The sequence below is a fragment of the Pogoniulus pusillus genome, chromosome 11 (assembly GCF_015220805.1).
Source record: "Pogoniulus pusillus isolate bPogPus1 chromosome 11, bPogPus1.pri, whole genome shotgun sequence".
Classification (NCBI taxonomy): Eukaryota; Metazoa; Chordata; class Aves; order Piciformes; family Lybiidae; genus Pogoniulus; species Pogoniulus pusillus.
The window spans coordinates 10,414,439-10,425,679 of NC_087274.1; the positions used below are offsets into that span (position 1 = coordinate 10,414,439).

Sequence of the window (11,241 nt, forward strand, 5' to 3'; positions counted from 1 at the left end):
CTCCCCCCTCATTCACTCCTGCTGCTTATTCTTGTGGGATCTTCTCCGTGCTTTGCCTGTGGTGCCTGTGAAAGAGCTGTGAGCACTTACACTGGCTGCTGCTTTGCAGCTTGGAACAAATCCATTATTCACCTGTGCCCGTGTTGGCAGGGACGAGTGTCTGCCGCTGTTAATGAGCCCAGCGGTGGCAGAGCTGTTGTGTCGCTGTCTGGGGCACTGCGTGGATAGGGGGAGAGGGCCAGGCAGACCTTGGCATGAAGCAAGGAGTGGGAACAGAGGGCAGAAAGGTGGAAAGATGCATTTTAACCCTTCTGCTGCTGTGCATCTGCCAACGCTGCCTTGTCTTTTCCTAGGGGGGAGGCTTCTTTGCCTGGTGAGTGTCACAGCTGCGAGCTGCTTACACATCCTGGGAAGGGTCTGCCCTGAGCAGTTAGGATGCCAGAGGTTAAGACAGGCCAAGTAGCTGAAGGCAGAGATGTGATGATCCATCTCACTCCAGGAGCTAGATGTCAGGAGTCTAGACCATAGAATCACAGAATCGTTGTGGTTGGAAGAAGCCTTTTAGGATCATCAAGTCCAGCCATTAACCCAGCACTGCCAAGTCGCCACCAAACTACATCTCTCAGCACCACATCTACACTGCTTTTAAATCCCTCCAGGGATGGGGACTCTACCATTGCCCTGGGCAGCCTGGTGCAGGGCTTCCCCCCTTTTGGGGAAGAAAGTTTTCCTAATGTCTAACCTAAACCTCTCTTGTCACAACGTGAGGCTGTTTCCTGTCATCCTGTCACTTGCTACTTGGGAGAAGACACCAGCACCCACCTGACTCCAGCATCCTTTCAGGCAGTTGTAGAGAATAAGATCTCTGCCTTCAGCCTCCTTGACCCCAGTTCCTTCAGCCACTCCTCACCAGCCCTCTTCTCCAAACCCTTCACCAGCTTTGTTGCTCATCTCTGGACCTGCATCAGCAGCTAAATGTCCTTGGAGTGAGGGGGTAGACAAGAACACAGGCTCCTGCTGTGGCAGACCCAGCCACTTACCTGGGCTGCTGCCTGCACAAACAGCTGTTTCTCAGAAGGTTCTTGGCCTTTCTGAGCCCTTCACCTCCTCCTCTTCTCTCCAGCCTGGACCAAAGCACAGTCTGAAGCATGACCTGCTTTCAGCAGTGTAGCAAATGCTTGAAGAGCAGCAGATGGGGCAGGCTCGTGCGGCCCAGAGCTGCACCTCCACCTGAGAGCTTTCCTGGCAGGGATCTTCCCTCCTGCTCTAGCATCTCAGATGCTTGAGGAAACCTGAGGCTTCAGTGCTGGTTGGCTTTCCCTCTGCCAGCTCCAAGGGCCTCTGCCCTGGGCAGAGGTTTTAAGCATGAGCAAAGCTCTGCTGGCTTGTGCTATGTGCAGTGTCCAGCCTGCTGGATCCACACACTGACATTCACCAGAAGGAGCTGGATTCAATCTCCCTGGATCTGTTTCTCCCACGGCAGAGGTCTGATGTGAGTTTTCTTTCTCCAGGAGAGCAGGTGGAATTTGTTGGTGCTCAGGCTGAAGTGGTAAAACATGTTTTATTGCAGGCCAAGGTGAGCCAACTCACCTGGAACAGCTGCAGGCAAAAGCAGGGCAGGGAAGGTGAGAGCTTTGCCTCTGCATTCTGGAGCATCTGATTTTGGTGTGTGGGAGCTGCTGTTCTCCCTCTGCTGATGCTCTTGTGCTAACCAGAGCCTGAAGAAAATGCAAGAAGATATCTTAGGGTCTGGATGGGGCCATATCCTGTTCTCCAGGGACTGGGAATGAAAGAAGTGTTCCTGGCCCCAGAGCTGTATCAGTCTGGGCTAGTCCACCTCAGCTTGCAGGTGGGAAGATGCAGTCAGAGATGGGATGCAAAATGTCAACACCAGCAGCTGGCTGGGTGGTTTTCTCCCCCGTGGAGGCCACCTCAGGAAAAAGAAAAGGGGATAAGAGGCTGCTGGGGCCTGACGACTGGTTTTGGTGGCAGTCTTACAGCAAGGAGGAAGTGGAGGTGGTGAGTACCAGGAGAAGAGGAAGCTTCTGCTGCTCCTAGGTGCTCTTCAGTAGAAGTCCACGACCTTTGTTTTCCCCGAGGTACAGGGAAAGTGCAGTCATTTGCTTTGTTTCCTAAACCCAGGCTCCCATTTGCCCTGGCTCTAGCCCTTCCCCATGCCGCCTGTGTCTGCCCTGCTCAGGGAATGAAGGCGGGGACGTGGATGGGCTTTCAGCCTCTGGCAGCCAGCCGTGCTCTGGGAGCAGCAACTTCAGACAGCGCCACCCCTTCCTTGCAGCGGGAGCAGGAGGCAGGGAGCTGCTCACCCGCTCCGGGCTGACCTCAAGCGTCTGAGTGCATCCAGCACTGCACAGCGCTGGGGAGCAGCTCTGCAGGCTCCTTGGCTTTTTAAGGTAAGGAATCTGAGCAACGTGTTAATTAAGAGTGATCATGGCAGCCAGCACTGGCCCTCGCCGTGGGCACGGCACAGCCCTGCCAAGAGCTGGGCATAGAACTGTGAGTGATGCTCAGAGACCATGGGAAAGGGGCAGAGACCCAGCCCGGGGGCTGCCCCATGGTACCAGCGCTGAGACCCCTCTGTCTTCTCCTTTGCTTGCCCTGAGGATTGCCAGAGTTTCACGCCCTCCCCTCACACTCTGTCCTGCTGTGGCTGCTGGTAAACCCCTGACATAGATGGGAATAGGCTGAGGGACACAGCTCTGATCACCAGGGCTTTTGGGCTGGAGTCCACCTCTTCTCATGCCTTCTTTGCACTGACCATGTCTTTGGGGCAGCAAAAGGGGTTTGTCAAACCATGCTGACCCCTGGCACAGCTGGCACACAGGGAAACACCTATCTGCAGATGAAAGGCAGAGATGTCCCCCCCAGCTCTGCCATACAGACCCTCTCAGGATCTCTCTGCCCAAGAACCTGTGTTGTTCATTTCCCAGCTCCATCAGTGCCCAACTGGCACTCTCCAGCACAAGGACGCATGGCAGCAGCGAGACAATGGGGTCGATTTTCTGGGAGGTTTCCCTGAGTGTCATTAGTGGATGTGCTGAAAGCCTCTGCAAGCCACTCTCCCTGTTCACACAGTATTATTCACATCGTGTTTTCCCCTGTGATGCTGATGAAAAGCAGCTTGTCCCTTCTTTGCTGGGCTCCTTGTCATGTCCATGCCTACTGCCACTGGTTCTATTTGACTGCACCATTGCAGTGTTGCTGCTGTTGTGTCTTTCCAGCTAAAGCCAGTTCCTGAGGCTCTCCTTTGGGAGTGCAGCTCTGCCAGGCTTTGGTGAAGGTTTTGCTTCATCATTAGGCTGCTTCCTTCTCATTTTGCCCTCCTGCCTTGCTTCTGCTTGGGAAGATGCTGGCAGACCATGGGGTGCAGTGGCGAATGTGTGGCTGGTGGTCTTAGGAGGGTGCCCAGGACTGGATGTCCCACAGGGCAGCGCAGGAGGTGGCTCCAATGTATTTTAGGGCTGGAGACACCATAGAGAGGTGGTTGCATGAGTGCTAATTTGTTCTTGCAAGCACTGATTTGTCTTTTGTTCCTTCCAGTGTGCAGGCTGCCTCTGCAAGATGCAGTTGACAGGTGGCCCATGAGATGCTCCAGCCACGTTGTATGTGCAGCAGTCACTGGCTTAATCCCATGGATTATGGTGATGATTATTATTATTTATTCCTAAACTCTTTTCTGCCAGGGCTGGATGTGAGCCTTGCAGTGGGGGTGAGAGCACCTGTGACCCAGGGCTCTACTTCCAGAGGCACAACTACGGCATTTTTGGGGCTCCTCAGAAAGACTCAGAGCTGCAAACCAAGCAGCTGAGGGGCAGCACTGAGCGGTGGTGTTGCTGCAGTGTGCATGGTTTTGATGAGCTGCTCTGAGGAGCAGCTCCTCCTCCTCTGACTGACTCTCACGACTAGAAGCTGCTAATACTGTTTTGAGCCTCCTTCCCCATGCAGTGCCAAAATACTCAGGAAACAAAATGAGCTTACAAAATCCACAGCAGTTTGGCACTTTGCTGCTGCTGGTTGTTATGAGCTTGTGTTCACCGGAGGGGGACTGCTGGATTCGGCCTCCAACCAGTGTCAGAGCCACCCATCAGAGTCTATCTTCCTTGGTTTTGGCTGTTTCAGGCTGGTCATGCTGCTGCTGAAGGATCCAGTGCAGCTGCAAGAAATGGATCCCCAGAGATCCAGCTTTGCTGCTCGGTCATCCCTCAGTCCAGGGACAGCTTGGTGCTGTGGGGTTGAGAGGGCAGCAGCCAAGCTGTGGGCCCAACTTTTCCCACAGCTGGCTCAGGGGTGGCATCAGGAGACTTTTTTTGTGCTGGGTGAGGAATTTGGGGTACAGCTTTACCCCTGCATTTGGCTCTGTTCTTTGTGGGTCCCCTGGGACCAGGTGCAGTGAGCAGCAGCAGCCCCAGCACAACCCTGGGGGTGAAATTTCTTCTTTTAGGTCCTTCCCCCACCACCCCAGCTCTCATCTGACAGTGAGATTGAGATACCTGGGTGCCATCCTGGTTCTTCCCCACTCCAGAGGTCTCTCCCTGGCTGGATTTGGAGCCCCTCACAGTGGGGCATGGATTGAAATTTGCTGGCTGGTTTCTACATCTCTGAGCTGGTTATTTTTGTTTTCTTGTGAGCACTATAAAAAGATGAACTTAGACTCAACTCCCATCCTTTCTGGGAACTCAGCCCTGTGTGGAAGGGAATAACCTGGGCTTGGAAACAAGCACTGATTTTGTAGGGCCCCCTGTGGTGTGGCTTCAGTGCTGGCACCATCATGCCCTGCAGCATCTTGGATTGAGATATGCAAGTAGGGATGGGGAACGTTGCATCCCCAGCCACACCAGCACAGGGACCCCTGTCCTTGGGTAGTGCAGAGGTGGTGGGGCACATCCATCCCTAGGGCAAGATGATAAATATGTCCAAGAGAGAGGTTTGATCCCCTCAGTGTGAGAGTGGGATCCATCAGAGCCAGATCCTGCAGCTCTCTGAGCAGAGGTGGATGAGGACAGGAGGAAGAGGAGGCTTTTAGCCATGTTTGCCTGGCTGTTTCCATGTTTTCTTTGGCTGGGAAAGGGTTGAGCAGGGGAGATAAATGCAGCTGTAAGTAATGGAGCTGTTTATGCACTGTCTTTCTGTGACTGATGCTGTGAGCAGGGGTAGACTAAATACCAGTTATTGATAGGAGGCAGTGGCTGATTTACAGCCCCCTGCATGGAGACAGGAAGATATGGTTATAATAACACTCAGCAGGAGAAAGCAAAGCCTTTACAGCCAAAAGCTTCCCAGGGAGAAAGGCTAAGGGCTGGGGATGGGTGAAGGCTGCAGGGCCGTGTGGCATGGAGGGAGCTGCACTGGGACCTGGGTCCTGGAGCAGACCCCTGGGGACAGCTGGGGTCCTGGGTGGAAATAGCCTCCACAACATGTGCTGGTCCTGGGGAGCTCTGTCATGGGGATTCAGGAGGAGGACAATCTGTGCAGATGGACTTACCCCTCTGCTGTGGCAATTTATGGAGACCTGATCTTCACAGCTACTTAGGGGGAAACAGACCTGGGAACTGCGGGGATGCTCAGTACAGCTCATGCCAGCTGCTGCCTGCTTTCAGCACCTCCTGGCTGTGCTGTGCTGCAGGGCTTCCAACGGCCTTAACTAATCCTGTTCCAGTGATGCTCCTCTGGTAGCCAAAACAGCAGGTTTGTAAATAAAGCTCTTGGCCACTGGTGGTCACAGGGCTCAGCTACTCCTGGAGCTGCGGTGAGAGCAGGGCTGTGTGACTCTCCTTAGCCTCTCCCGTGTGGACACATGAAAGGGAGCACAGTGCTGTTCTTCACACCATGCTCCACCTCCCTCGATGGATGTGCTGGAGATGTAACCCCCATCCTCCACCCTGCCTCTGCATGCAGCAGGTCCTATCACCCCTCCAGCACCTGCCGCAGGCTGTGGAGTGTCTCGACAGAGCTGGACACAGGACATAGGATGGAGGACTTTATTGAGGCTTCCCCAGCACTTGTCCAGCCCCACACCACAGCCACAGGAAAGCTGTGCCCAGTCCTCCACTGCTCTTCTTCATACACGCCTGGCGCAGGCTGAGATGCGGAGCCATTAAACACTCCCCTAGTGCTGACCTGCTGACATCCAGCTCAGCTTCCCCAGGCAGCACAACCTCTCCCACAGGGACACAGCAAACATTCTCCCACCCCACCTGTCCTTGGTGACCTCCAGACTTTCTGCAGAGCCTCACATGCACTCAAAGGGTAGGGACGAGCCATGGGCAGCAACACGGTTGGTGCCCTGTACCCTCTGCAGTCCCATACTGGGGCTATGGCACTCGTTTCAGCCACAGATGCTGCTTCCATACAGGCTCCATCTCAGGGAAACCTGCCCTGAGCCACAGGCCCCAGGCAGCTGTGAAAGCCCAGCCAGCATCACCTGTGTCAGGAAAGTTTATCTCCTGGATTTTCCTACCTGAGCCAGCTTTGTGTCCAGGTGGCTGTAGCCGGTGCTGCTCTAGGGGCACAGCTCCTGAGCTGGGCCTTAAACCAGTAGTTCCCCCTGCTAACTCCAGCCAGATGCTCAGTAGTTTGGAGGGACCTGAGCTTTCAATAGATACCAGGTGTAGATCCAACAGGGTGTAAGTCTGTCTGAGAGAGGAATTGGCAATTACATGTGAAAGTTTACGTGGGGATTTGATATCCCTGATCCCAACAAGCACTTGGTGGAAGCAAGTCCTGCCCTTGGATCCTCGGCTGGTGCTCGGCTGAGTCCATAGGCAGCATCATCACTTCAACAGTTATGGTACCTGGCTGCATCTCAATGAAAAAGGTACAATTTGATGCATTCCAACCCAAAACGTAGCCTGTCCCCAGGCCTGTGACGCTGCAGGAGCCTGCAAAGCCATGGGGTAGGAAGAAGCCCTGCTAGGTGATGTTGAAGGTGATGAAGGAGCCCTCTGCTTTCCTCTGGTACCCCACCAGCTCTGCCTGCCCCCAGCGCGGGGCGGAGGAGCGGCCGGGCAGGGCTCTGCTGACGTGGGTCACCTCGCTGAGCTCTGCCTCCAGCGTGCTGACTGTGTTCGTCGCTTGAGCGATGTGCACCTTGTTGGCTGCCTTCTTGTGCAAGAGGCAGATGAAGATCTTCTTGAAGCCCTGGCGGAAGTGCTTGGAGACCAGGGCGTAGACGATGGGGTTGACGCAGGAGTTGGCGTAGGAGATGAGGTGCGAGAGGATGCGGAGCACGTAGGTGGCCTGGTTGAGGGGGAAGTACCCGAACCAGACGCAGAGGATGATCAGGTGGTGAGGCAGCCAGCAGAGGCAGAAGAGGACAGCCACGATGATGATCATCCTGGTGACCTTCCGCTTGGCCTTCTTGGACTCCGACATGCCTTGGAGAGGGTCCACAGACTTCCACAGGTAGCGAATGGTCCGCACGTATGTGAGGCTCAAGATCAGCACTGGGATGATGTAGCTGAAGATGAAGGTGCAGATGTCCATGACCTTGCGCTGGGAGATCTCCCAGATGGGGTGGCAGACAGTCAGGTTGGCCAGCTGGAACTCCTGGTAATAGCTGAGGTAAGGGCCTGAGAAGATGAAGGAAAGTCCCCAGATGACACAGATGGCCACGAGGGCATTCCTGGGTGTCCTCAGCTCCCTCGAGTGCAGAGGGTATCGTATGGCCAAATACCTGCATGGGAAAGGAGAGGGATATGATTGCACTCCTGGAGAAAGTGTGGAGAGCAGTTCCAGAGGCAGATTGGAGAAAAATCATCACATTTGCTCTAAGATTTTCAGATCAAACAATCTCACAACTCATTCCCTGGTACTTCTCAGGGAAGCACAATGGGGTGAGGAATATCCTCTCTCCAGACCCTGTCCCATCATCTCTCTGGTGCCAGCAGTGCTTGTGAGGAAGGTGGGGATGGTCCTCTTCTGTCCCTCTCCCTAATCCATTTGTCTCAGCTCAGACATCCCAGTGTCATCTCCTTGGGGTTTGCTGCTGGGAGGGTAGGGGCTCTCTTCACATGTCCTGGGAAGAGCTGAGATTGTGCAGGACCTCAGTTTTGTTCTTCCCTGGTTTTCCATCCTCCCTTCAGCTATCTGAGCCTGCAGACAAACCCCAGTCATACAGCTTTGGTGTCTGAAAGCTGCTTCCAAACGGGCATAGGGATCACAGACCATCCCTCTCTGCTGGCCCCAGTCCCCAGTGCATCTATTTCTTTGTGCACAGGAACTGGGAAATGCCCTTCACTTCCCCAGGGAGATGCTCCTGGATTACCCTGGGAGGTCCCAGCAGTCAGGGCTTGCCTCCACAGGATTCTGTCCCATCTCCTGCTGGGGAGAGGTCCAGAGAAGGGGGAGCTTCAGGGCACCGGGAGCACCCCCATCCCTTTTCCTACCTGTCAAGGGAGACAGTAGCCAGGGTGAAGCTGCTGGCATACATGGTGAGGTAGATGAAGAAGTGGACAGCCTTGCACAGGAAGGGCCCAAACACCCAACCCTCCAGGGTGTAGATGGTGGCTTGGAAAGGGACGCAGAAGAGGATGAAGCAGAGATCAGCCACCCCCAGGTTGAGGATGAAGAGGTTGGTGGTGTTCTTCACCTGCCCATTGCGCAGCAGCACGGCCAGGACCAGGCAGTTGCCCACCGTGCCCACCAGGAAGATGATGAGGAACAGCAGTGGGATGATCACCGACTCGGGCTGCCAGCCTCCCTCAGAGCTCCCTGCCGAGCCGTTCATGGCCAAGAGAGCCAGCGGATAGACGGGGGAGAGGGTGGGGGGAGCAACCTGGGGAGGCACAAAGGGGTGCACAGGGAAGGGGGTGTACAGAAGGGTGGGGGTATAGCAGGGGAAAAGGGGTGCACGGGAAGTCAGCAGGCACGTCAAGGGGAAAGGGGGGTGCACAGGAAAGAGGGTGCAGTGGGTGGTCAGCAGAGGGTACCCCAGGGGTTGCACAGGAAAAGAGGAGCACAGGGAGGTCAGCAGGGAGCACAGCAGGGAGGCAAAGGGGAAATGGGGTGCACGGAGAGCGCAGCGGGGAGCGTTCTGGGGATGCACGGGAAAGGGGGTGCAAGGGGAGCGGCCGGGGTTAGAGGGGGTGCATGCCCGGGACCCCAGCGCCCTTCACCTCCTCCGGCAAGGCTGGACCCGCGGCCGTGCGGTGCGGCTCCGGCGGTGAGCGCCGCTCAGTGCTCTCCCTTCCGCCGGAGGAGCGCCGGGCGGGGGGGGGTGGGGGCGGAGGACTCCAAGGCAGCGTCCGCCAGGCCCCCGCATCGCGTCCCGAGTCCGATCCTCCAAGCCGCAGCTGCAGGAATCTCCTCTCTCGGGAAGGAGACAGGACACAGGGCTGGTTTGATCCAGAAGGGCTCGATCTGGTGGGGTGAAATACCCTTCGGTGCCGCGACCCCCGGGAATGGGCTGGAGTAGCTGGGCAGGACACCCCCCAGGGAGCCGGATACCCCAGGGCTGCTTTCTCGTGTTGCTCCCCCCGGCAGCAGTGACTGGGACAAGGCTGGTCTCAGCGCAGGGGCTTGGGGTTGTTTTGTTTAGGGGAGGGGGTCCTGCGGAATGGCGAATGTCTCCAAATTGCCCAGCACGCAGCTGAATCCTTGCACCGAACAGCCCCAGAGGGGAGCTCTGGTTTGCAGATTCTGTATTCAGGGGTTTGGGGGTGGGGGGGTGTGTGTGTCAGGGGAGGACAAATCTTGTCCACATGTTTTCTTCTTTTCCTGCCTGCAAAACCGCCTCATTTGTGCCTCCAGAGCCTTCCCAGATGGAAGTCTCAGAACCGGCCAGCGGAACCAGCTCTTCACGGACACTACAACTGCCCCCAGGCTGCCTCTCTTTGCTCCCGTGGAGAGAGAAACCTTTAACGCATCGATTACTCCTGTAACTAACTTACTCCATGGCTTCTCAGTTCCCTTGATGGACATTGAGACCTAAGCCTGCCAGTGGTGCTGGAAGATCTGGGGGCAGTGACAGCTTTGCGACATAACCACCGGAGAACATGGAGCCTTTTTCACCCTCAGCAGCTCATGAGCAGCCCCAGCAAACCTGCTCCCATTCGGCTCCCTAGGTGAGGTACGTGGGGAAGCAAACACACCACTCTGGTGTGAGGATGCTCCACTCCTGATGTTCTCTTGGAGGGAACAGTAGGAACTAGGAGCGGTGCGGTGGAAAACTGACCATGCCGCGGTGCACAAGGAGGTGCTGAGACAGCAGCACATCTCTGCCTTCCTCTTCTGGTCCCGGATTAGCCACACAGTCTCAAGGAGTCACTCCTGCCCTCAGCAAGGGCTGTGCTGCATCTCAAGCCACAGCTATGGAGCTCACAGGGCTAGTTCACAAGGAAAGCCCAGCCTCCTCTGAGAGCCTTCCCCCTGCGGCAGGTGCCTTGGCTCATTCAAACACCCACAGAAGGGCACTGGCATTTGGATTCGTTGAGACTAGTGGGGGTTTTGATCTCCCTTGAGCTGCCATCACCTTACCAGGAGGTTTAATCTCCTGCTGCAGAGTGAGACCGTGAAAAAAAGCTAAGAGGGCAAACAGGCAGTTTCTTGCCAAACACCAGTGCAACCTGCAGCAGTGCGTGCAGAGATTCCCCATTGCATGCATGCAGGATCCCCCATCCAGGAGCTGCAAAATCAATTCCTGGCCTAAGATGTGCACAGGTTATTTGGGCTGCAGTTCTGGTCTCCAAGGGTGGCCAAGAGCGAAAGGAAAAGGCACTTTGTGAGGCTATAAATCCTCCCAGGCTGCAAGGGCTAGTAGCACAAGGGTGGTCTCTGTATGATGTGAGGCTCTGGAGCCAGGAACCCTCAGTGGATTTATTCTCTGCAGCTCTCCCTGTGACAGCAAAGGCAGCTCAGCCCCACCACCTCACTGCAGGGCTCTCAGCCCTGGCTCTGCTTGATGTGGTGCTGCAGGTTTGTGTTGTCCTGCTCTCCCTGTGCGCTGGGGGAATAGCAGAGCCAGCTCTGCAGCAGGAATCCAAGCACCCAGCCAGTAGCTGACAGTTTTATCCTCCCACTTACAGACTCCAGAGGAGCAGCAGCAGAGTTTCGTGCCAGCACACGAGAGAGGTGGCATGGCAGAAACGTGCTTGTGACAAACCTCATGGCTGTGCTTCCACTGGAGCAGGTCCCTTGGTATGCAACATGGGCTTATTTGCACTGGGGCATCTGAGCATGGGCTCTGTAGTGCCAACCTGATCCAAGTCTGTCTGAACTACTGTGGCC

General features: G+C 55.8%; 1 protein-coding gene across 1 annotated transcript; it reads right to left on the reverse strand.

Moving 5' to 3' along the window:
* Positions 1-5,982: 5,982 nt before the first annotated feature.
* GALR2 (galanin receptor 2) lies at positions 5,983-8,788 on the reverse strand. The gene is made up of 2 exons (XM_064150993.1): positions 8,403-8,788; positions 5,983-7,690 (listed from the first exon to the last, which is right to left on the reverse strand). Exons 1-2 carry the CDS (start codon positions 8,741-8,743, stop codon positions 6,928-6,930), a joined length of 1,104 nt encoding a protein of 367 aa, XP_064007063.1. The 5' UTR covers positions 8,744-8,788; the 3' UTR covers positions 5,983-6,927.
* Positions 8,789-11,241: the final 2,453 nt, after the last annotated feature.